Source organism: Lagopus leucura, unplaced genomic scaffold (genome assembly GCF_019238085.1).
Source record: "Lagopus leucura isolate 7727_CA_CO unplaced genomic scaffold, USGS_WTPT01 Super-Scaffold_73, whole genome shotgun sequence".
NCBI classification, from domain to species: domain Eukaryota; kingdom Metazoa; phylum Chordata; class Aves; order Galliformes; family Phasianidae; genus Lagopus; species Lagopus leucura.
This window is the reverse complement of record NW_024962252.1, coordinates 54,244,249-54,271,477: the sequence shown is the minus strand read 5'-3', so window position 1 is coordinate 54,271,477 and position 27,229 is coordinate 54,244,249. Positions and strand designations below refer to the sequence as shown.

The 27,229-nt window shown below is 36.8% G+C and overlaps 1 protein-coding gene across 1 annotated transcript in view; it reads right to left on the bottom strand.

Annotated features, from left to right (window-relative positions):
• Positions 1-27,229, bottom strand: part of RGS17 (regulator of G protein signaling 17) — a 69,050-nt gene continuing 41,821 nt past the window's right edge. Inside the window, exons 3-5 of the mRNA XM_042891885.1 lie at positions 6,499-6,588; positions 2,876-3,110; positions 1-251 (exon numbers count right to left, since the gene is read on the bottom strand). Coding sequence (XP_042747819.1) covers positions 63-251; positions 2,876-3,110; positions 6,499-6,588 — 514 coding nt within the window. The 3' untranslated portion in view covers positions 1-62. The remainder of the gene's footprint in view (positions 252-2,875; positions 3,111-6,498; positions 6,589-27,229) is intronic.

Genomic DNA, 27,229 nt, shown 5'->3' with positions numbered 1-27,229 from the left:
TTCTTCTGTCCCGCCCACCCCCGAAAAGATTAAGTTATTTTATTTGAAAATTAAAATTAAAACTAAGTTTCAGAAGTAGAGCCTGTAATACTTTCAACAAGAGACTTATAAATTTGAGAGTTCAAGAACCTTGGGAAAGAGTCTCTATGCATTAAGGTGTATATCTGGAGTTGGGCATCTTCATACATATGAGGACTGGGATCCAGCAAGTTTCTGTTGATCACTTCTCTCACCCGGGAGTCAAGACTAACCTGAAGAAGATGAGAACAGATGGATATTATATAGTAATGTTGGAAAGGTTGTATAAATCTCTTTATTTCATATGGTTCGTTGAACATGTCAGGTTCATTGCTTTATTCAAGGTATATTCTGACTTTCAGAGCCACTGTTCTAAAATGCACACACGTGATTTCAAACTCAGATGATTGACTTTATTTCAGTTTTGATGTGGTCTTTGCATCCATCTTAATAGCTGTAAGATGAAATACCTCTATTTAACAATACAGTGCTACTAAATAAAGTTCTGCAGTAACCTGGATTTCCCAAAATAAGTTATTATACATTGAAACGTTTTACTTTTTACATATTTAGAAATATTTCTCAAAAGGAATGTTGAATGACCCTTTCCTGGAGAGCTGAAATGTTGTTGTTTTTTCTGATCAGTAGTGCTTCAATATGTAGAAGCTTCCTATTCAGCATTCTCCTCTGAATGTGTCACAGACTATTTTTTTTCCATTTTTTTTCATTTGCTACACTTATAACTCACAAGTTAGCCAGATTTTTTTTTTTTTTTTTAAATTAATCTCCCCATTAATATTAGATATTTCAGATTTGCTCTTCTTTTCGTCTGGGAATTTATACTTACAGGTTGTCATGTATCCACACTGAAGTTGTTAGAAAGTTTCAGTTTTAACTTCTAATTTAATTTCCTAGTCAGAAAATGGCATATTATGCTTGGGAAGAATGCACAGATGATTTTAGATTATCATTTAGAAGTTGGAGTGGATATACAGCTTACTAAGCTCTAGTAAAAAAAATGTAGTAAGAAAATGCTCTGCAAACAATAAAATTAGTGCTTTCTGGATTAAGCAGAATGGCTATAGCAGGGACCAGCACTGGAACCAGCAAGGGTTTTCTCATCTAAGTAAAACAATAGAACACCTACTATAGAAATACTGAGCAAGGATGAGCTAAGCTACTATGATTTAAACTTGATTATGAGGAAAACACACATTAAGATTTAAGCAATTGCTTCCCTCTGACATGCACATGCAGGCACATATCTTAGCGAGACCAGTTCATGAGGCTAGCCAATTGATTCCTCATTACCAAGCAAAATGGCTCGGACAAGAAAGCTCACATTTGGCAGGATAGTGGTGTTTCTTTGCTATTGAATACTGTAAAAATTAATTGCCATTATAGAATGAAACAAATTAATTATGGATCTCTTAATTCACATTGTAGTTTTTCAGTGACTCACTAAAGCCATATGGCAATACTAATTGCAATTATTGAAGTTATCTCTTTGGTACATAGATGTGTACAAGGTATTTGTTTAGCATATCCTGCCTCAGTGATTTCATCACTGAACAAGGCTGAATATTTCAGCTCCTATGCCAAAGTTTCATCTGGAATAGGATGCTGGAATGACTGAGAACTTTAAAGCATTCTGATCTAAAGCATTGCAAACTGTTCTCATTTGCCTCATATGGTTTCCAGTAGGGGCAGGAGCAGTTGGGTTGATGACATCCTTGCGTGTACAGGGAATGAAGTTTGTGAGCAGTTTTCTTAAATCCTAAGTCCAAAAAGAGTTTTTTAGTCTTAGCTGCTGGTTCCTATTGGCTTTGGAAGACAACAGGGCATATAGTAAATACGTGTATACTAGATACACATATATACTGTCAGAAATACAGTAGCTTGCTGTACTCACAGTTATCTCACTTCAAAGTTAAAACATACACTATTTCACAGAGAATGTAAGGGAGTTTTAAATGGCTGTGGGTTTCCTTCATAAGGATGAAATTGCAAATTATTACTAAAAACAGTACAAAGGTAAAATGTAGCAAGCAAGGTCCACAAGTAAGCATAAATTAACACACACAGAAACAAAGAAGAGTTGCTAAACGTGACATAGCCTAAGAAACTCTTCTACAATGCCTGCATATTTATTTATCTGTCTTTTGTATATCTATATATTTGTCTGTTCCAAACTGTGATTTGATGCTTTTACTCCACTCCATTTGAAAATCATTTCAGTTGGAGGACTGAAGAAAACTGTTTATAATTTCCTGGATATTATCACACTTTTCATTAGAGGAAATATGTGATCACAATTCTTAGACTATTCGATTGTATCTAGGAATAACCAAAGCAAATTTTGCTTCTTTCCCCAGACAGCTGTTGCACCAGATAAATCTGTTATTATTCTGACTTAAATCCCCCTGTGTTGTACAGGACACTAATTGTGAATCTATTCCATGATTTAAATACCATGTTAAATATTATTTTATTTGTCATATGTTGCTGAATATTTTGGCGTCATTTCTCCAGAAATCCATTTTCATGATGTACTTCGTGTCTGTGGCAGGCAAGCTGCATTACTAAAGAAGCTTTCCTGTTTCTCACCCTTCTGTTTCTGGAATTTCCCTTTCATTCCTCTTGTACAGAGAGCTTTGAGGAGTTGTGGCCAGTGATTCTAAACAGCTTGGTCCTTATGTCAGCACATGTTCCATCCCTCTCTTTCTCATTTAATCTCCTATACTGAGAATTGCTCTCATCTGACAGATCAGGCAGACTTTTCGACCCTTTCTGGCAATCCAGATTTAGCATGTCTGCTCTGGAATAGGAGAAGCCAATCAAACATTTACGGCTTTACCTCTTTTGGTGAAAGTATAGAAATGTAATCTTCATATATAAGTCTTGCTTTTTCTTCAATAACTTTCTTGTTCTGTTCCTTCTTTAGATCTTCACATGCAAGCCAGAAAAGCAGGTTCTCTTCACTATACTCTGTTCGAAGAAACTCTCTAAAAAGGTTCCTCCCAGCTGGTGTTTTCATCATCTTGTCAAAATTCTGAGCCCAAGACAAAATTTCATCTGCAGTAGGGTTTTGGCTGCAAAAGCAAAATATCATTACAAATATGTTTCTATTTTTGTAACAGTGTTTTCATACATTTGTCCAAAATTTATCCTTTCTGCTGCACTTCAGTCCAAAGTGAAAACCAGAATCAACAAGGCTTCAGCAGTGACAGGAGAAATTTGTTCACTCTTCACTTGCTCATTCATTATCTCAATAGCCCACTAAATGTGTTTAATATTAAGAGACATGCACTTGGCTTTCTGCAAGTTTTCTACTTGTGTTCACCATCAGACTAAAGAAAAATCCAGTGACAGAAGTGAATTCCTGCCCTGCAGTTAAAGGAGATGTGAATTCAGACAGCTGACAGTAGGTTCTCTGTCCTGTCAGGCTTGAGGGACACCTCATGTCTCTGCCTGCTTCTGATAAGATTTGGCCAATCTCTGCCTGCCACACAATTTGGTTCAGCAAAGACGGGAAAAACAAAAGGTTCTTGGCAGTCAGGAGCATACTAATGAAGGCCAACAAAATAGTAATTCAGAGAGCTTTTAAATTAGCATATTTCTCTGTGCTTGTACCTAAGGGTTGCTAAGCTTCTCTCTGGTGCTATTGACCTGAATGATGATTTACTGGCACAAGATGTGATGGATGTTTCTGGCAAAACTGGAGAGAGAAGAAATGGGAAAAAATCCTTATTCCCATTTTCTGAAGGAGGCTATTTACAGCTCATAACAGCGGATGCACAGGATGAGTGAATGAACAGAAGACCAGTCTTTGCCACCAATCCATAAGGTACAAATGAAAAGTCTGAGAAGGTCATACTCAAGTTACTTAACAAGAGCTAAGCATGGTTTCACACTTAACTCTGAGTGCTCATCCTCCCCTTCCTGATAGAATACAACACAAGAATTTTACAGTCTGCTGTTAACACTGTCTTTGTAATCATGTTGCACAATAAGTGACATTTGTCCATATAATTTTAAGTTCATTTTTCAACTGATAGTCTGCACGCAAGACAGAGTGGATGTCAGGAAGCTATTTATGACACTTTTTTGGCAGACTAAAAGATCTAATAAATGAGAAAGGATTTAACATTTAAACTAAACATCAAAACAAAAAAGTATAAACATGCAGATTTTATGGTGAAAAGTCCTCTCTCTGAGGAAAGTGAAATGAACCTGCTGGAAAGGGTGGAGCTGGCAAGCAATCCATGTTGCCTAGTTATCAGTTTGGAAAATATCTTTACTGCAGTTGGATGAATATAAAAATATATGAAAAAAATACAGAATAAGGCCATTTTGATTGAGTTTCATCTATTAAGATGTAAAACATCTGTAAGGTATATCATTTCATTAAAAACTGATTTCCTGTTCCCCCTCCAAAATGCCAGTTTCCTAAGGAGATTTGTGAATAACAGCCCTGTGGTATACAACTAGATTAGCTTAAAAAGAGAATCATGCAGAATCTCCAATTTGATAAACTAAGTCTCATTTATGTCTAAATAACTTATCTTGATCTTGGGAAATAGGAGAAAACTCCTTTGTTGAAGTCTTAAATTTGTTAGACATGAAAGGCAGCCTAAACAATGCACCAGGGCAGTGTCTAAATGTTCCTTGTTCCTAGGTACATGAAAGAAGAGGTTAGCACTGAGATAGGATATTTAAACCTATGGATGTTCTCTCACCTGCTGCTCAGGTATAGCCATGACACACAGAACAGGCCTGATGTGTGCTGAGAGCAGCGCCAGTCAGTTACAACTGGAGTACATCATATAAAATGGGACCCTGAGGACAGGACAAGGGCCATTCTGCAGTCCTTGCACCCTTCTGCTCACACTTCAATTTTTTCAACAAAAACTGGCAGTTTCTGCAGAACCTACTAGCTTAAGAGCTGGTATAGACAAAATAAGGTATAAACACATCTCTTTACCCTCAAAGCCTTTGAAGTGGATCTGTGAGCAGCTGCACTGCTGAGATTATACTTGGCTCTTGTTTGAATTTTACCTAATAAATTCATATAAGTTTCACTAGCAGTCGATGGGACTATTTAGTCTATTGCCATAGACTAAATTCAGCTGGCCTATGTTATGATCTAAAGTTACTGGTTTCTCCAGTACCTTAAGTTATGCAAGATGCAGTTTTATAACATGGTCGAGGTGAATTAAATTATTTAGGATTAATTTTTACCTAAACGATCTCTTTACCTGCTACCTCCACCTCTTTCTTTTGAGCTGAATCAGCTCAGATAAGTATCAGCTGGGGTACAGTTAGTGGTGGGGAGGCAGAAGAGGAGGGAGCAGAAGGACAGCACAGAAGGCAAATCTCTGAAGGCAGGGAGCTGTTAATTCACAGCTTTGAATTAACCACGACTTCTTCATGTGAAGCCACACCCCTGCACTCTTAATATTCCACTGACAGACCATTCAGTCTTCCTTTCTTCTGCCTAACACCAACAATGATGTTGATAAACTCCCCAGAATTCAAGATCTGGACCATTAGTGAGCTCTTTCACTAAGCTTTGTACTTCCTTTGCATAGCAAAGCTACAAAGCTGCAGCGTTAAAATCTGCGAAACATTTAATCCCAGCAGGGAATGTCATGAAGTAAACAGATTCATCATGATGGAGTGCTTCTGTAAATTCTTTGCAGGTGACCTGAATTCCAGGGTGCTCAACTGCACTAAGTTCAGCATAAAACAACTGGAGGATATAAACAATTAAGACATTCTCATATAAAGAAAAAAAAAAAATCCATCAAGTCAGTTCGCTACATGTTCTCTGTCAGTAAGGGGAGAAGTCTATAGTGCTTTTGTATTTTGTGGAAGTTTTTTTATTTATCCTTTCAAAACATGAAAAACAATGGTGGTACTGAGATATTTTGTTTGTGTTGCTTTTAAATTCAATCATATCCTCCTGAATTAAGTTTTAATTTACTTTTTATGGGATTAAAGAACTTAAAGCCACAAGTTCAGCTTTTTTCCCAACACAACAAATATTTGCACAACCTTCAAACAGAAACAGAAGCTCAGACTTTCAGAATATGTACGCCTGTCTCTCAAGATGTGTGTTTCCTTAGACAATTCATGTAAAACCATAAACCAAGCTGATGTACAAAAATTAAGCATGTTAAAAATTCTGACTGTAAAATACACTTTTGCCCAAGTTATTTTTCCTTCTTGACTGGGTAAGTAGAAGAAAACGATTCCACAAACAGCAGAGGCCCATGGATCAATTTAACTGTTTTCACGCATCTTCTATTTCTCTCCATTGCTTTGTACTCATAAATATGAAACTGTCAGGAAGGCACTGTTAGCATTACATGATAATGTAAAATGATTTTGAATCATTTTAGAAGTCTAAAAAAAACAAGGCAAATTAGTTACAGGTAAATTCAAAAAAATTAACTGAACAAAGTTTCAGCAACTTACCATTCTTCAATGACTTGGATGCTTTCCATTTTGGTTGTATGTGTTGGCCTTCCCGCATTGTCTCCTCTATCTTCATTCCTAACAGTGAGGCTGCAATGTAGTACAACACTTTATTTTGTCTAGAGAATGTTAGTTTAAAACAATGACTACAATAATGCAAACTTTCAAAAGCTATAAACATATTTCAAGTGTAATTTTTCACTCTTACCCCTAAAATTTATACCCAAATTTTGGAGAGAAATTTTTCGACAACAATTTTTTCCTGTAATAATGGTGAATATTAATTAACATGTGTTATTAGAATGTATGATTTTTTAAAAAACTGACAGTTTATCCATTGAAAGTTGGACAAAAAGTCAGAGATCATGTTTTGAGTGAGTTTACTTAGTAAATCGTGAATAATGTTAGTAGATAAGAATATCTGAACTGATGAGATATTGCTATTCCACCAGTTCTTTATGAACATTCCCTTTTTCGTCTCTTGGATATGGAGTCAGTAGATGGCTTGGATACAGAACTTAACATGTGGCATTTCCTTACAATTTCATCTAATTCAAATTTCTTTTTCATTCCAAAATATAAAAGTTTCCGTCCTTTCAAATGAAAGGCTTCTGTTGCCCTCATGTTATTAGAAGCAAATCTTACAAGAAGAGAGACTTCCTTAATATGAGGTGTTTCTTGTTTTGTTGTTGCCGACTTTGAGCTGGTAATTTGCATCACTTACTTTTCTATGAATGCTCTCTATGCGTATTCTATACCATGGTACTGACAGAGAAAAAATGCAGTCCCTAATGATTACTGAAATAATGTGCATTTTGAATAACCTACGTATTCATATAGGAACCGTGGTTCCAATAATAAAGCTTAAGAAGTGGAAAATAGTAAGAAGGTAACTTCCCTTAACTGGGTATTCCCCAGGTGTTCAATTGAGAGAAAACAAGCAGCCAAGCAAAAAAAATCCTCCCTCTCAGACCCAAGGATGCTCTAATTTTTAATATCTAGGTTCTATCATACAGTGATGCTCTCAATCATTCTAAGCAGAGATATGCAAAAGTATGCTGATACTGTAAAGCTTTCCCTCCTGCATTAATCAGAGTAATTTGTACTCAGTTCTAAAAAATCCCAACTTTGGGACATTTTTAGTACAAATGACTTTTCTTCTAGCACCTCTGCATTTCTGAGTTTTATCAATATGTTTTCAAGCATCTGGCAGAGTTAATGGGTGATCTCAACTACTTTTTGAAAATTGTCAGTTTAAGCTCCCAGGTAAAGCAGAGCACATATTAAGACTTAAACATTACAAAGATGTAAACTTCTAAATAAAGCTGTTTGATGCTTGCTGTTCCTTCACTTACCTGCCAAGACCTTAGTTCAGGCCTTTGGTCCTGCTTCCCCTGTTACAGCGTAGGAATGCAGCTCCAGTGCTGCTAAGGTTTTAGGATGTCATCAACTGCTGCAGGAGAAACAACACATCCTGAACTCTGGGATTGGCAGGTAAAAAGCTCTTCGATCTCCTCTGACCTGATGTTTGTCTGTCTATAAAGGGAGCACCCATGGAAAGCGATGGGAGTTCCATATATAGAAGGAGAGTAAAAGGAGCCATTTGCTTTCTGTCTTGTAATCTTTAAGTCCAGACATGTAACTGCTTAGGGTTCACTTTGTGTCTCGGTGGAGCACAAAGTAGGGCTGAGAGAGAAGCAGAGAAGTCACAAAGCTGCTCTCCCTCCCTCCTTTGCAGTCTCCAGTAGAGCCTCATTTGTGTTTTCTGCTGGGTTGGAAGAACTGTCAGTCCTTTAGTCCCTGGAAAAGAGAGACAGTGGAAGGAAGCAGGAAACAGCTTGTGTTCTTTGGGAATGTAACAGGGTGTTTACTTGAGTCTTAGAAGTGGCTGCCTGTTTTCTTTCTCCTATCACATAAACAGCAGCTAAACTGCGCTGAGTCGATTGTTGCTACTGCACAGTAGACTTATCTCAAGGTTTGGATGCAGAGTCTTACTGGAAGTAGAATGTGACTCATGTGAGAGCAGTAAATCTACCCTCCTAATTTAATTTGATGTCTGGGGTCAGATGCTGATTGTTGTGCTCATGCAGAATCTCTGCAAAACTTTGGAAAACCAATATGGGTGGATGAAAGGGGAAGACAAGTAGTGAGTGGTAAACAAGAAAGAAAAATAGATAAATAGACAGGAAATCCACGTTGACCTCATTGTACTTTTTATCACAGGAGTAATGGAACAGTCTCGTGCATCTGGATTGTCTGGAGGGTTACATGTTGGTAAAAAGTTCAGATAGTGGGTCCAGAATGCATAATACAGTTTTCTGGTAGATGGATCTGATTCCTTTATCTCAGCATTTACACTGTAGGCCAACGGTTGGTTAGACAGTGCTGTGAAACAGGGAAGACTCTAAAGAGGTGTTATATTTGGTTGGAGCAATTTTTCAAATTCAGGTATTGTAGTTAAAACTGTGCTAAATTTGTAATACACCACGGACTAAATTCTGAGTTATGTTTCTAGTGACAACCACTAGTCCTGTATTTTAATTCCTATTTATCTACATCTGTCAAGACTGGAGTTCCATCGGATACATTTCTTTTGATATGTTTTTCCTGTGAAAAAACCATCATTTTAACTCAGTAGTACATTCAATTCAGACATGTTCTGTTTCCACTCAAGGAACTGGTTTGTGTTTGCTTAGAAAAAAAATTAAATATTTACACATTTTTGACTGTAAAGCTAACTTGAAAGCAGCCCTTAAATAATACTAATCACAGTAACACACTGCTACCTTTCACATCAAAATGACAACATGGCATTGTTATTTGCTAAGTTGCTATCTTCAGTTGAAAATAGCCCATCTGCTCACATTCCCCTGTGGAATTCAAGCAGTCCTCAGTGGGAAAGGCACTCTGCATATCCTTCACACACAGTTCCATCATGGAAGCTAGCTGACTATAGCAGAAGAATTATGCTGTCTAGCATAGCAACTAAATATTAAAAGTAACAGGACAGAGATTAAAAAATGATCTTGGATATTTAAGGATTTAAGAAGAGGAAATAGTTGATTTATCTTATAAAAAAAGTAGTCAAATAAAAGGGAGGTGTTTTAGTTATTTTAACACATCTGTTTTAAAATAACTTACATGGTGTCTGTTATTATTTATAGTACATCCAACAGATATCTTTAGAATTTAGAGACCTAAAATGTCCATGATAAAACTAAAACAAAACTAATGAGGCCTTAAAAAGTGAAAATTTGAGATGTTTAAAGGAAGAGAATAAGTAGAAAGCACAAGCAATGGTTTGTTTTCTGTTCCTTTGGAAGGTGTCTTTTACCCAATTTTATGCTTGTTTTATTGCTCTGGAGAGTGTGGTAAGAAGTGTTTCAGTAAGCCCAGGTGACCTGATCTTTATGTAGCTTTCAAATATATCTTGGGTTCCTGACTTTTATAAAAGCAGTAGATGTTTTAACTTCTGCAGATGTATCATTATGGGTAATTTCTGTTTGAAGTCAGTGCCTTTGTATTGTGCTACTTTAGAAACTTTGTAAGTAAAAATGTTTTTGAACAGAGACAGTTTGAAGAAGTATACAAATTGAAAACATAACCACATATAAGGTTAAACTATTGGGATTATTCACCTGTTCATATTCATGTTCAGCAATTGAACAGTTGTTCTGTTGAATAATTATTTCACTAAATCATGAGCCCATTGATGTATGGTAAGTAATAAAAGCCAAGCTAAGAGCAAAGATCTCATTACCTGTCCTCAAGGCATTTCCATCCATGGGTAGAACATTAAAAGTTGCCTAGCTTCCCTGCTGCTGCACTTACCTCTACTGTCAATAGGAAACTAAGAATTATTTAGATGCTGGACCTCATCTTCCATTTACTGTGTATCTAGTATATTAATAATTCTTCATTGCTTCCCAAAGCTCAGTGTGGCACACATTAGTGCCTATATCTAGTGAATCAGTGAAATTGCTGTTATGGCAAGAAAACTTCCATAGTGACAGATGCTAAGACTGATATTAGATGTGTATGGCTACCAACAGTTACTATTTACTCATTATATGCATCATATGCAGTATATTATCACAACATTTTTGCAACAAACTAATGAACCAAAACTTTTCTGGCACTGAGAACACTGTCACGATGAAAGCCCATACCCTTAGTAGCCTTTACTGTGCTGCCATGAAGATATGCAGTAGAAATCAAACTGGGACGTTGTGGTAGGCTATTGAGTTGCTATTCAGGAGATCTTTGTTCAATTCCTAGTTGTTTGTTGAAGTTTTTAGTTTATTCTTTTGCTGAATTTTTTAGCTTCATCTCCAGATCTTTGATTCCTTTACTTCTATTATAAGCATCTGACATAAAATATGTTATATGAACAGAAACATATTTTTCCTATTTTTAATTTAGATGGAGAAGAAGTTCAGACTGGTATCTCCTGTTATTTTTGGTTGTGCATCACCTTGATCAGACTTTCTACAACACTTTGGTTCAATACTTTGGTCACTGAAAAATAAGCTGTTTGCACAGCTCTGTTCATGTGCTGGAGCACAGGAAGTCCTGCACAAATGTGTGCAAGAACTTCTTTATGGTGAGGGTGACGGAGCACTGGAACAGGCTGCCCAGGGCGGTTGTGGAGTCTCCTTCTCTGAAGATATTCATCTTGCCTGGATGCCTACCTGTGCGACCTGCTGTAGGGAACCTGCTTTGGCAGGGGGGTTGCACTCGATGATCTCTGGAGGTCCCTTCCAACCCCTACAATTCTGTGATTCTGTGTGATTCTGTGCTGCAGCATGATCCAGTGGAAGTCAGAGATAGATGTTGCCCTGTGATGCTGTGTAGCACTAAAGCAGACAACTATACTGGCACTCTTTAATTTCTTTATGAAACAGAATTTTTTCTTTCTGACACCTTGTTTTTCTAGTAGATGGAAACTGAAGCCTGAAGGCATTGGAGGCATGGCTGTGCTTACGACCAGAGTGTGAATTTGCTATATTGTATACATTAATAATGATGAGAAATAACAGCAATATCTTCATGATTCATTTGTAAAGAACAATACAGCTATGTCAATCTCAAAATTACTTAGGGAGAGTCTAGTCAGTAATGCTATCTTCTATCTCACATCTAATGTTGTAAAAATAGGCATCCATCAAATAGAAATTTTACCTGAGCAATATCATGCAAAGATAACTTTTTTTTTTAATTGCTAGCTGAGTGAAGGCTGCTTCCAAGGGTTCATTTTTGTTACAATAAATGAATAAGAAAAAAACTTCAACTAGAGTACTGTTTTTTATGAAGAAGTGAAGTCTTGCAGTAGATATTTTCATAGGCTCAGGTTACATTATATCTTGTGTGCTACTGGCTGTAATAGAGAGAAAGGGGAAGCATCAGACTTCAAAACCACATATTGCAGATTCTTATGAGAAGATCATCTCACTCACTGTGACATTTACCCCTTTTTATTGAACATCTCCAGGGACAGTAACTTCACCAATTGCCTGCTCAGCCTGTTCCAATTCTTCACTGATTTTTCTGAAAAGAATTTTTTCCTAATATCCAACTTTGTCAATAAGAATAGAAAGACAGACTAAATCACTTAGATTGTTGTAATTTTAATATATGCAAATCTTATAAGTGCAGAGCAAGCTTCACCAAATTAGTAGTGTTAAAGTCTGGCTTTTGTGGTGGTCTAGAGCAGAGATCCTGGTGACAAGGTCAGCGTAAGTTATGAATATTTAGCTCACTGAAAGATGTGAACCAGTAAAAACTGCAAATTTGGTATTTCAATATATTTTCATTGGTTGCCTATGAGAATCTTTGAAGGGGAAATAGCAGTCAAGAGCCTTGGGAATCACTTACTTAAGGTGATCAGAATCTGACCTTATCTGATTCAACAGAACATCATCATCTTCGTTGCAAAGGTGAAACAGATTAAAAAATAAAATAAAATAATGCATTTGTCGTACAGTTTTTGTCCATTCTAATTCTTTAATAAGATTAACAGATCTTCACTGAATTCAGTGCAGAAATACAGGATGTAAAATTTTGTTGAGAACATGTTAGAATCCTAGTGTAAAAATAGCTACATCCCTCTTGGAGGCAGTGAACTTTCTCATGTTTAAAACTAAATGATGGAGAGTATATTTAGTAGACTGTCATAGGAAGGATGCCTGCTGGGGAAAAGCCAATAATTACCATAAGGCTATAAGGCTATAATCAGCCTACTTGGAAGCGTCCACTGAAACTAGAATGTCATTTCAAAAGGTCCAGGTACCTGTGGTGCTAAGTTTCCTAAGTGCCAGAGTAACATTTGTGCTACGTGAAAAAATGGTGCAAGAGACATTTATAATCCAAATTGTTTCTACAAGAAAAAAAAAAAAAAAAAGGAAACAAACCTGGAGTCCACCTTGGACTCAGCTAAAAAATGCATTAAAGAAATGTCTGCAAGGTTTATTTCATGTAAGAAAAAAAATGCAAACATTCTGTTTTGGCTTCTTCTGTTTTTAAATAAAGCAAGTATTTGCAAGTTTAGCATCCTGGAGATTTTATGTTGCAGCTAAAAATCCTCCACTATTTTAAAGCTTCAGAAGGTGGAAAGAATGTGTACTCATAAACCTTCCAGCTCACGTGGTCAGCTTTTTCTGTGATCGCATCACTCTGACCTGCAACCATAAAAGCCACAATGATAACTAGTAGATAACTGGCTTCTGATTTTTTTTTTTTTTCTCCTAGATCACAAAAGGTAAAATAAAAATGAGACAGATAATAAAAACAGACACTTTGTTTCTTCCAATGTCTGGGACACATTCAATTTCTCCCTTTCCAGTTTTCCTTGGTGGTATTATTTCTTTTCAATTCAGTTTTCTGCATTGTAATGTGGTGTACTTCAGAATTTTCCCCTTTTCCCATCTCTTTTTTTGAAGAGCACAGAGCTGAGAAACAATGTGTAACAGACAGTTGAGCACTTACATGTGCTGTGAATGTCCTTTCAACTGAAAAGCTGAGTGCTCAAGATCCAGTAATTGTAAATGCAGGCAGTCTTCTGGCTCCCATATGAATCTTTCTGCATACTGTAAATCCTGTAGGCCAATGGGGAGCTTAAGGTGGAAATTTCCTGCTCTGATTTTTGCTAATGAGTACAGAAGTTATTTCACAGACCCTTCTGCTGTGATGTGGTAGAGAAAGCAGATGACTGCAACCAAGTTTGTGTTGGATACAAATTTGACAGTCAAAGACACTTAGAGTTCTGAATTCAATTTTAAACACCAGATTTCCCACAGAACGGTGTTTCTGAAAAAATTTCAGACTCCTCAAATTTTGTGATTTGTTTGATGCTTTTAAAATCAATGCTCTGATTATGCAGTAAAACAACCTATAGTTTTGGTTTCATTCATTGTTAGTAACTGTTATTTTAACTGTTTGTATTTATTTCCAGGTAATGAGATCCAAGATATATTTAAATGAAATATTGTGCTTAGCTTTATTAAATAGCTTAACTTTAAAAAACTCAAAAAGTTACATTCTGTCATAGCAGATGTTCTCCCCAGTAAGATTTCTGATTATAAGTTACTTTCTAGTAAGAAAACAATTAACCAGAAAATCCAGAAGGTACAACTCTTAACTTCAAAATACTTCAGATTTATTAGTTTATTATCTCTCCTGCAAATACTTTTTCACCTTTCATTCAGAATCACGTTTATGCTAAGCAATGTGGAGAGAAGCTTGAAGAGCAATATCTTAAAGCATCAAAATTCCAAAACACAACAAAACCTAATTATTTTCTGATCTTTTTTCCTTTTTAATACTGTTACTTACCTGAACTAGATGAGTGGCACTGATGGTATGTATAGCTGTGAAATGTGGAGACAGGAGTAAACAGATGTGGTCAAAAAATCCTGTGCCTACACACTCTAGTATGTTGTTCTGTTTGTTGCAGTGTTTCTAACACCTACACTGCAGCAGTAATGAAGATGTGATAAGGAATTGCTGACAATTCTTCTGTACTTGTTCCATACTGCTGCATTTGCACTTTGGACTTTTCTGTGTGAAGAGCTAGCTTCTAGTCCTATGAGAAATGTGAGAGTTTAAAAAAACACTTTAAAAACATGGCAGATTAAGGCAGGTCGGGGGGTCTTACCTTTCTTCATTGTGAAAATCTGAACTAAGGTCTGCAGATTATTTTGTTCATAGGATGATGATAAAATTAATCCTACTGTAATTCAGAATCGTGAACTTCCTCCTGATAAGTAAGAAACTTCTCTGTTTATCTGAGATTGTACGTTTCTGACATGCTTCGAATGTGGGGGAGAGCAGGCTGAATTGCTATTTGCTTTTCAAAAGCAGTGGCTCCTTAATATTGTGCTGGATTCAGGGTAATTGGTCAAAGTCATTACAGATGTGACTACAAACCATAATAGAAAAATGAGATCAGAGAAAATTAATGTTTAAACTATCTGGATCATCTCACTGTATTAGACTCTGATCAGTTAAGGCATTTAGCTCTGTTCGGATATTCTTATTTGTGTTGTACTACTCCTCAGCCCAAGTAAAAGCAGAATTAAACCCAAGTGATCTAGTGCTTAAGAGTATAATAATCTCTTTGTTAATGAGAAGTCTTGGACAAGATTTTTGAGTTTATGTAAAATCATTATATAAGGTTATTAAATTGCATCCCACATGCCTCTGTGAAAGTAAATTATCCTTACTGAAATATGAATGCTAAGCTAAAGTAAGTCATAGGGGCTCAGTAAAGCATAAAGAAGGTTTTAACAAATCTGCAGTGTTCTACTCTACATATTTAACGATTTTAAATGGAACAGATCTATAATACGGTAATCTCTTCTCTTCTTAAGGGACAGCTGGACTAACAGACTCTTTTCAATGCCATGAGCTATATCATCCTGCTGTATTTTCCATAAAAGTTGAACTCTGTAAATTTGGCAGACAAGCTTTCAAATTTGTCCAAATTCTGCATTTTCCTTTTGAACCCAAAGAAGAATTTGAAAGCAAGGCCTTGTAGAATCAATAATTCAAGTGTTGATGTATCTTCCATCACAGACAGATATTTGCAATTTGATCACTGATGCAATTTTTCAACTGACTTTCCTCTTTTAGAAAATGTGAAGAAGCAGCTTAGCAGTGGAGAAATGAACCTTAGCAGAAGGGACATTCTCCTGAGATACCCACATATATATATATATGTATATATATACATATATATATATATATATCCACAACAACAAATGTTTTGCAAACATTCAAAATCTGGGATTAGTTTTTGCCCAGTCAAGCCAAAATCAAAATATCACAGACTGGCTGAGGCTGGCTGGGACCTGACCCAACCCCTGCTCAAGAAGGGACACCCAGAGCAGGGTGACCGGGGCCATGTCCAGGCAGAGTTTGGAGATCTCCAAGGAGGAGACAGCACAGCTTCTCTGGCCAGCATGTCCCAGTGCTCCACCATCTGCACAGTAAGGAAGTGTTTCCTGGTGTCTGGCTGGAATTTCCTGTATTCCAGTTTGTTCCCATTGCCTCTTCTGCTGGCATGGATACCACTGAAAAGATCCTGTCTCCATCTTTTTTGTACCCTCCCTTTAGGTCTTTGTGCACAGCCCCTACTCCCTCAGCTTTCCCTCGGAGAAAAGATGCTCCAGTCCTATAATCATTTCAGTGGTCCTTCACTGGACTCTCTCCAGCAGCTCTATGTCTCTCTTGCACTGGGAAGCCAAGAACTGAGCACTGCACTCCAAGCATGACCACCAGTGCCAAAAACATCACATTTATTAGAATTGCATTTACAGAAAGACTGCAACTGAAAATATACTTAGGGGCTATGTAAAAAAATGTAACAATATTTACATTTTGGAATGTCTTATTTTTTCTGGATGGAAGAGGGAAATGTTCTCAAGGCCAGTGAGAGTAAATGAAGGCTAAAGGGCATGTGAAAGTAGACTTGTCCTTTTAATGGACAGCCTTTCAGAAAGCCAAGGCTTGCTGAACTTGCTTTTCTCCTCTCTCCTTGTGTGACTGATTTAATCTACCTGGCTACAGACACTGCAGCTCAGCAGGCATCCAAAAGCAGATGGAATCTACCAGCGTGCACTGTACTTGAACTCCGGAAATAAAGGACAGTATCTCCCTCAAACTTAGACTTTCACTTTTACTGTCAAGAGAGGAAAGAACTGGTGACTTAGAGCAGTCTGACTTTCCTAAACTTGCTATTTTTTCCTCAGAAGTATTTTGTTCTTCTGAAAATCTGTAAGAAAAATATGCTGTTAGATTCCACTGCAAGGAGGCTCGATTACTTTTTCATAATGATAGCCACACCAGAAGGTATTACATCTTTTGGAAACTTTGAGTCTCATCTAGGTTAATTCTTTTTTTTTTTTTTTTTTGTCTCACAGAATGTATTTTCTGTATAGGTAAGAAATACTTTGCTATAATATGAATAAGTTATCTTGCCATTAATTCGTAATGGAATTACTCTGGTTTGTTCTGTTACAGTAGGGCTAGTTTCAGCTTTAGGCTGAATTCAACATCAGCTTGTATTTTTCTTGTCAGGTCACCCAACAGATCACTAGTTTGGCTGTCAGTTTCTTTCCTTCCTTCTGAATAAGATTACCATTCACATTCTGTCCTGTACAATAGATATATCCAATTACTAGTGAATCTACATGATCTGTACTCTTGGCTACAGCTATTTTGCAAGCAATTCCTTCATATATTTACGAAAATTAAAAGTGACAGTTGCCTAGTGTTCGAAGAAATAGAAATTACATATATTATTTGAAAATGTAACTGGATGAATAAAAGACCTCCAATCCTATAGCAAGCAAGCCTAATTGTCTCAGTTTATTGAGATAAATGGACCTATGGAGTCTTGATTTCCATAGCAGTTTTGATTGTTCTTAAAGAAGTGAGAATAGCAGAAACAGTCAAGAATTGAAGATTTAGTGTTCATTTTCTAATGGGAGAAGATACATGGGAGCATTCATACTAAATTCATACCTTTTAAAAGGTGTTGCGAAGTTCCTCATTTAAAGAGGGCTTTACATGTTCGGAAAGCATAATTCCTACCATGATGTTTATGAACACTTTATCAGATGAAATTAACTTGGGCCAAGTAAGATAGAGATCTTCCATTTAACATCCTAGCATGGGCATTAACAGATGGTTTTCAAATGTTGTTAGACAAGGCCATGAGCTGAAAAGCACTTTCAACATGGATATCAAAAGGAATTGAAGATATCTATGAAGACTCCAAAGCACATGCTCAGCACTTGCTGGTATCAGGCCGTAAATCAGCTCCTTCAGCAAAATTGGAGTTGCCATCTAGACCAATATGCATGGTATATGCATAGTATGGAGCTATCATGAATGACTAGAGAAGATTCTCATCTTGCCTTTCTGCCTCCCATAATGAATATCTGACCCACTTTCTACTGAGAGGATCTCCATCACGTAAGTGTTATCTGCTAGGGGTGCAGCCTTATTTCCATAATACATTCTCTCATTTTTTCCCTTAAAAGCACTAGGCATTTATTCCTGTTTTAACTGACATTTTAAACCGATTTGGAATGATACATGGTTAAAAAATAAGCCTTCAGAAGATGGAAGTTTTGCTACTAACAGATTTAAGTAGCCTATTTTTTTCCTCTTTCAGCTTGAAACTGCAGACTGCATTTATTCTTCCTGGGCTGGGAAAGTTTTCTGGCCCTGAAGCTGACTGGCACCCCGTGTCTCTAGTCCATAAAGCCTATACCCAAAACAGGGTTGGTTTCTGCACCTGTGACAGGTGGCTGAAACTGTGCCAAAAGTTCACCAGGGAGTTAATAACTTTCAACAGTTTAACAGTACCATATGATTGCCTGGACTCCTACTATATGCTGGCCTCCTTTAGTTTGCTAACACAGATGCAGCCAGTGTTTTTAATTTAAATAAGATTTTGTTGTTGTTGTTCTGCATTTAAATATTCAAGTCCTTCTTACACTGCATGATGATAGAAGTTCTGAGAATTTGCAAGGTCACTTTTGATCCTTTAAAATGACACCGTCTATGAACATGCCTCAATTGAGCTCAGATTTTGATGTCAGACCCATTTTGATCCACATCTTCATTTCTGTTTTCCATAGACTCCTAAGTTAATGCCTTCTTGAGTAAATACATTATTGTCCAGTTTTCAAGAAAGGGAAAAACAAGAGTGAGAGTGAAAGAAAAGAAGACTGATCCCCATCTGGGGAGATGTCAAAAGCTCCGAACTCCTAACAGCTGAAAATCATTCAAACTGTAGCACAAACTGGACTCAAGCATCCTCAGCACTCTTGCCTTTATTATGGGTTGTTTTTTCTTATTTTTCTTTTTTTTTTTTTTTTCTCACAGCAACAGTCAAGCTATGTATTAGTGACAGAAAATCTGTCCTGACATTATGAATCCTCCTTCAGCTCACAATCTGCAGACATTATCAGGGTGAACAGCATTTGGGCTCAGGCAGGTGGGAAATGGGTATGAGTGGCAAGGGAGAGCCAAGATGCTGATGTTCTGAAGCTATCCATCTATGAAAGAGCCTCAAAGGACTCATCAAATTGCTGTAGCCCACTGATGGTGATTCAGCCACTGCCTCCTCTCCCCCTGTTCTCCTCATAGCAGGTGACCCTGAATACACCCTGCACTCTGTGCCAGGATAAAATCAAGATCATTTTCTAAAGTTAACTAGATTTAGCCTGCGTTCTCCTTCTAAGGAGCTACTGTCAGCATCTTATGTATGGCTGAATTAAAATGAGCCTTGTGTAATCCCAAATCCCTTCTGAGCATGTATTTATTCTTCAGTTAGGAAGATTGTGGTTCTGATTTTTTTTTTTCTTGCATTCCAATTTTCTTTGCAGAATTATTTTCATGAAATAGGACTATTTATATGCAGTTAGACTCTGCTTTTTGAATAATCTTAGCAGTATTATACATGAAAATATATGCATTTGGTTTGTGAAGTTGGAGAAATTTATTAAAAAGTTACTAATATATTATGGTTATGTTCTACCCCTTCTCTAACCCGCTTGTGTTAGCACAGACGGGTAAAATGCCACTAAATACTTGAGCCTCTATTTCTCAATATGAAATAAACTTCACAGTTCAAAATATTAAGAATCTAATCCTGACACTGTGGTGCTTGTTGAAGAGAGCCCAGTACTGGTTTTGATGTTAATGAGAATTCTATCACTGGCTTGAGAGCCATGATAAGCTACAGCTCTGTTCCTCAGATTAGACTTCTATTTTGTAATGGTGAGGAACATAATACCTTTGAAAATAGAATCTCTTATCACATGGAGTTAGACTCAGTTATGATGGTAAAGGTTTTTTCAAACCAGGGTTCCTGACTGAAAACTAATTTAGAATAATTTTTATGTGCTGAACTTCAGTGCGATGCCTTACATATCTTTAGGCTTCCACTATGATTTTATAGTAGACCAGCAGCATCTTAGTGACTATCCCTTTGCAAACATTTGCCAAAATACATGCAGTGTGTAGCTTAATGCTTTATCCTATAGAAGTTCTTGACTCAGATTTACTTTATGTGTCTCATCACGGCAATGATTCTGCACCTCTGTAGCAAGTGACCTATGAGACTTGTTTTTGCTGTGAGCTACTGACTGTTCCAGAGCTGCACAAGGCATTCTGCAGTGGTCTTTGGAGGTAGATGTCAGGGGACTGAGAAGAACACACAGAAAGACAAAAGACAATGGATGGTATTGAAAATAGGGATTTCTAGACTACTTTTTGACTAGGGGAGATAAGACAAACTTGGGCATTTTAGAACAGGGCTCCAAAGTGACAGAGGCAGGTTCTCATGAGATTTTACTGCTGAATTTTTAACCTCCTTTAGATGATTTTACATTCAATTCTACTTTGTAAACTTTATTTCTGCTGTCTTTTTTGTTTGCTGCTGGTCTTTTGATTTCTTGCAGAGGAATGTTACTCTCTAGAAGTGGATGCAGGAGAAAAAAGTATTGGAGAAATTTGCTGCCGTTAGCATACCTGAAAACCCCTCTGTCATATGTCTGCACTTTGTGGCATTATTGATGTAGAAGAAAAACGCTCCCCTCTTTCAAACAGTATCATTTCGCATCCGCTTCACAGAGTTGCAGGAAGGGCCCTGTCTCAATTATAAAGAAGAGAGAGCCTATTAAATATCATACTCTTTAGGAATACAGGATTCTCCTCCTTGATGTTTTAGCTCTAGAGATTATCTCTTTCTTTTGCTTTAAAGAGAAAAGAAATGCTTTACTTACTAACATAGTCTACAAAAGTATGAAAAGAACACTTAACAAGCTATTTATTTTTAGAGTGTCTTCTGCTTGTTTTTCCAAATGCTAAGAATTTAGATTTCTTATTTTAAAGTAGCTGAGGGATCACTGAGAGGCTCATTTCTGAGCACTATGCATTTAAGTCTTTGCCCCAAACTCACCCCGTGGTGCATTCCTGTGACAAAAGAAATGTCTGCAGGGCAGCTTTCTCTCATGGCCTTGCCACTCAGGATCAGTGGACTTAAAGACAAGGTGATTTAAAACCAGTTTTCTAAAATATTGCTTTATACTGTGTGTGACAGGTTATGTAATGGATTTTTTCCAGCGTTAAATTCTACCTGTCAGGAAACCTAGTGCTTTTATCCTCAGGAAGCACCAGTGCTGCCCACTGCAATGTGATAACCTGGGGCAAAGCAAGCTAGGCTGTCCATAGAGGCACAAGGCACAAGTTCCCAAGCAAGTTAAGCCCACTATCCCTCAAGATAAATTATACTCCATGAGAGAAGGGGAATGTTTTCATTTTTTACCTCTGTAACCACAAATTATAAAAACTGAAGGAAGTCCTGGAATATTTGAAAGAATAAAAACACTTAGAGTGAAACATTTTTTTTCTGTTAAATACTTTAAAAGATGACACCTGTTTCAGCAAAATAGAGTGCAGTAATCTACACTCTCATGTTCTGCAGTGTACACTAATTCCCAGTGCACCTTTACACATTTGCTTTTCTCAGCTCTGATGTTTTGAAAAAAAAAAAAAAAAAAAAAAAAAAAAAAAAAACAAAAAAAAGATTTAAAAAATTTTTGGTTTTTTTTTCAAAAAATAAAGATTTTTTTTTTTTTTCCCTGCTAAAAGCTTAAACAAAACCCCGAAGCCTTGGTGTACCAGCCCGTCATGTCCCTCCCACCCCCTCCAGTTTGCTCCTAGCATAAAACTGCTGCAGACAGAAGCAGAATACGGATTTTGTTTTCCACATCTTTCAGAACATGTGGGTACAATTTAATGCATTAAATTGCCAGGAGTTTTTGTTGCTGTTGTTGTTTGCTTTTATTTCCTTCCCCTCTAGTCTTTCTACCATAGTTACACAAAATGAAGCAGCAACAACTATAACCCCAAGGATTACCTTGTATAGAGTCATGCAAAGCTTAGACTTAATTTTTCAATAGCAAACTAAATGCTGAACATGCTGGAAATCTATTATTCATCTCAAAGTACTAGAGGTGTGAAGGATTTTATTCATTTATTCATTTATTTTATTTTACTTAGAGTACCATTCATGCTATCTATTAGTTGGAAGGAAGAAAACATTGAACCCCATAGAGAAAAAAATATATTAATATAATTTAAAATAAGTCCTTAAAACTGTATCTGCCACCTTGCATTCATGGCATAAGTGACAAATATCTTTTTGTAGTTCTAAGTCAACTACTAAACCCATGCAAGGAAAATGTTCCCTTTAATAAAGAAAAATGTTTCTGTAGCAAAGCCTTCAGGAAGAAGTTTCAGATCTAACCCACAGAAGTTACGGGCAAGTTTTAAGAGCTAGAAGGGAAAGGTTTCTAGCCAACAGTAACTCCTGTTTTCTTCCAAGCTGGCAAATACCCTATCTTCCTTGAGATCTCTTGTGTGTGGGAAACCAGTTACAAAAGGGTCACAAGAAGTCAAATGGCAGCCATAACTTTTCTGCGGGCACAACTCAGAGACTGTTAGGCATATGAGCACCTCTTCCACAAGAGCCCTCAGCAACTGCTTTAATGGCTCCTTTTAAGGAAAAGACTTTGCAGCTCAGACCTTTGAAATAAGCTACAGAACCAGGTATGGTTGTGTGATAAGCTTCACTTATTCCAAGAAAGCTTTTTGATGTTCCCAGGCTCCTGCATTGAAAAAGTCTCTTGCAGGGCAGATGCTGGACATCTCCTGAACCTTCCTGTGTGTGGTGAAAGAAGAGAGAGATTACCAGGCATGAGAGTGTTTCAAAGCTTTGAAATTCATTGAGCACCTTATGAAATGAAGAGGACAAACAGCTGTATTTCCTTGACTAGGTGAGAAACAAAAGAGGGAGCAAAATAAAAATACACAATGTCCCCATTTTAGTGCCTTGAGTTTCTGAGAACTGGCAAATCACTAAAGAGGGTGAAATAATGGGCTTCCACCCTTCACTGGGCCGAGCTCAAAGCAGTCCATAGCACTAAATACCAAATCCATAGCACTAAATACTAATAGTTTAGCTCTCTGGAGACAGTGCAGTTGAGGAAATTATACAGTCCTTCTAGGAGAGCTATGGCAAATTTTGCCACTCTTAAACTACCTAAATCAATTATGCCTAGTGAAGAAATCTTTTCTTCTTTATGGGAATGGTGTTTTGTAGGGTTTAAGACACAGGGTGAGATTTGTACTAAAATTCTCGATGCTTTAATGAGGCAGCCTTTCTGAAGCAAACACCTAAAGTCTACATCTGATCAACAGAGAGAAATGCGTTACAGGAGGACCTCCAGAGGGAACTGATTGCCTCAATTGATTGGATAACCTTTTCTTGTTGATGACTTCATAAACACTGTACCATCTCCATTAAGGATGTACCTTAGCTACTGACACGAAGGTACCAGCTCAAAGCTCAATCTAGTTGAGCAACATTCCGACCATGCCTATAACAATTAAATGCCATCTTAAAGAGTCTGCTTATCTCCATCTGGCCAATGTAAGCAAACCTTAATGATCAGACCTGCTCTGTAAATGGAGCAACTTATTCTACTGACAATTATCTGTGACAATGGATTTACTAGGTCTATCTAAGATGGAGCTGGTTATCTTCAAAGTAGCTGGTATGTTGCTGTGTTCAGGATTTGTGGACAGAACAGTGTTGAAAACACACCAAAATTTTAGTTGTTGTTGAACAGTGCTTACACTAGCAAGGTCAAGGTCTTCTCTGTTTCTTGAACTGTCACACCAGCAAGTAAGCCGTGGGTGCACAATAAGCTGGGAGGAGATTCAGCCATGACAGCTGACCCCAAATGACCAAAATGGTATCGCATTACATATGATGTCATATAGCAATGAAACTGGGGGAAAGAAGGAAGAAGGGAGATGTTCATCTTTCTGGTGTTATGCATGATGAGCCCTGCTTTTCTGGAAATGACTGAGCATCTGCCTGTCCATGGGAAGGAGTGAATGAATTCCTTGTTCTACTTTGCTTGTGTAAGCAGCTTTGCTTTACTTATTAAACTGCAATTAACCCACAAATTTTATCCCTTTCACCTTTCCAATTCTCTTCCCAACCCACTTGGAGGGAGGGAAGGAAGGGCAAGTTTCAGTTGCCTGTGGGGCTAACAAACAATAATGGTAATGTGCTCCAATTGCTTGTTACCTTTAAGAAGGAATTATGAGAGGAAACTGTTTATAAAAAGATGTGCTGAAAGTTGCTTGCTCTATTAGGCAAGGTATTATTTCCTCAAACAAAGGTGCCAACATTTGCCTATACTGTTATGCAAACAGAAGACTTAATGTCTATTCTGATTTTAACACAGGGTAGGGAAAAAAAGGAAACAAACATCACATGATTTACAGAAGACACTTTTAGAATTGCAGTGATTTGTATGGAGATACAAACTGTTGGACTAACTTTTCAAATAGATATAAGTGAATGATTCTTGCTATAAACCGCCTCCCTTTCTGTGAATAGTGAGGAAGTTGAAGCACTGAAGAATATTGATATAAGAGTTGTCCACAGTCAAAGACGCTGAAGGAAAAACAGAAGAAAAGCCTTCTTATCTTGATATTGACAGCAAGGGCGTTATCATCACCATTAATGAACTCAGCTACACTTCCAAACTGGTATCCAGAGAAATTCGGGTTACTCAAAATACTTGTGGAACTAGAGAAAGCAAGTAATTACAATAGGTCCAGAGAAGCTGTTACAATGACTGATTAAACTTCTTATATTGTGACTGTGGTGAATTACCTACCGAGAATCACCTGTATAATGAATGACTAGCAAAGTTTGTTTTGTATTTTTTTCTATTTTATTAAGGCAAGTTGATGGAGAAAGAACAGTAATCTGTACACCACCTGGATTGTTCACATTTACCAAACAAATTTGGAACTAGAACCAATTTGCTTTAACTCTGATTCTGAAACACTTCATATTGCCTTTTTCAAAGTTTTGTCCAATCTCCCCTCTTCTGGGGTTTACTCTATAGAATCATAGTAGACAGAATTGGGAAAGACATTATCTATTTTATCTTTTTGATTTTAGAAAATAAAAGCAATGTCATTATCCAATTTGACTAATTGTTTTGACTTAATCCAGAAAATTAGTTTAAATTGACAGGATTTCTGCATTTTCAAACTAATGTATGTTATCAAAACCAAACCAACCAACCCAACAGCAAACTAGCACTCAACTCCCCCTGAACTCCTGAAAGACAAGATATCAACAGCAGAAACAGTTACCAAAGCAGCTGAAAGGACATCCTATATTTTAAAGCAATAAACGCTCTTAGGGTTAGTATGCATAATCCATTCAAATATTTAATGGTATTGCATTCCCAGTAGCAGAGGCAGTTCAAGGGTAACAGAACTCATGAAAGCTTCAAAACAGTATATTTGTCAAATAAGGGTTCTTGAGTTGTAGCATGCTTAAAAAATATAACCAAATGTTTATAAATTTTAGAAATTAGACATACTTTTACGATCTTTCGTGTTCCAGTATGTAAGGCAAAATCCAACCCTAGCTATACATGCACAAGGTTGAATTCTATTTCTATTCAATAAAGGGATTTTGCAGTTATGATGGATGATTCTATGAAAGTGTAATTTTAGGGATGTTTAAAAAGCAAACAAGATGTTAGGAATAATAAAAAAACTAGAGCAAACAAAAAATTGCTGTGTTACAGGAAAAGCATTTTTTGTACTCATATCTACACTACTGCAAAAATTCTGGTCACACGTCAAATGGGAGACAGTAGAACAGGAAATGTACACAGAAAGACATGAGGTAGGTGGATAGACAGCAAATAGATAAGTATAAAGAACTGGGTCAATTTCTGTACCACAGATTATAGATAAGACTATGGAAGAAAAGATAGATGAAAGGGGATACAACAGAACATTTTAAAAAATGATCATTAGGAATAAAATTATTTCCTGTTCCTCAGAATCATAGCAAAGAAGAATCAAATGAAATTATCTCATAGTAGATTCTCATAGTAGAAAAAAAAAAAAAAAAGGAATTAACTGATGATACAGAGCACAGGTCAAAAGTAGAATATATTGGTAAGGAAAACCTGAAATGCCAAAATTTTAGGCGAGTTCAGGAAGTCACTTCAGAACATAGTTAGAAAAAATTAATGAAGGATAATTCATCAAGGGCTATAAAACTTCTGGGTTACGAAGTCGTTAAGTTGTTGATTCCCAGAAGTTGTGAGCTTTGCTGGGATAAGGACAAGGAGGTGGATGTTCACTTCTTTTACCCTTCCCATCTAGCCTCCTTGGGTCACTTCTTGAGGTAAGATGCTGAGCTCAACGGACTTTTGGTCTGTAACAGTACAGCTAAACTTAACACAAAGCAGAAAACAACAGAAGCAAAACATTCTTCCTTTTCTTTCCATTAAAGCACTTCTACCTTTTTGCTGTATGGAATTAACACACAACAAAATATCTTGATGAAAGCATGAGTATTTGCTCATCTTTGTTCCAAATATCTACTTGCACATGTTGTAAATGTAAATGTACTGGGAGCAAATAGGCTCTGATTTTATATTAGAGGAAGAGGGCTGTTTCAAGTGAAAATAATACAGATACACAGAGGAATGGTCACTCCAAAGAGACTGAATTGCATAGGTAATAGGATGCACAGGCCCTGAGCAGCAGTGCAAGTGAATTAATTTATCTGTCAACATTAAATGTTCACAACAGTAAGAAGTAAAGACTTGATGTCTCTCAAGATACTGAGAATTTAAGGCTATTTCTTAAACTGTGTTTAATTCTTTGACTTTCCAAGCCAATTCTTTGTTCAGCAATAGACAAGCAAACATAATTCCTGAGCCTTTTTTTCCACTAAAATTTTGACATACCAGTCACTGGTAGAAGTAGAATTTAAATCCTGTGATTCCAAATTTCCAAATTATAAATTATTTAACAACTAACTGGTAATGCAGGCCTCCCTTTTTCCCTCCTGAATGCAGAGAACTACAATATAAAAAAGGAATAGCAGAAAATAAAGATAGAAAAAAAAAAAACTTGCATATTTTGAATGCAAAATATAAAATATTCAGTATGAAGTCTCACATATATTAGCTTTTTAATGGATTTTTTATCATTTAGAATGATTTACATAGGGTAAATACAGCTTGAATTTAGTATTCTCTCCTCTTCCCCCTCACAAGATGTCCAGCCAAATTAGGGAATGATTTAATGTGTTTTT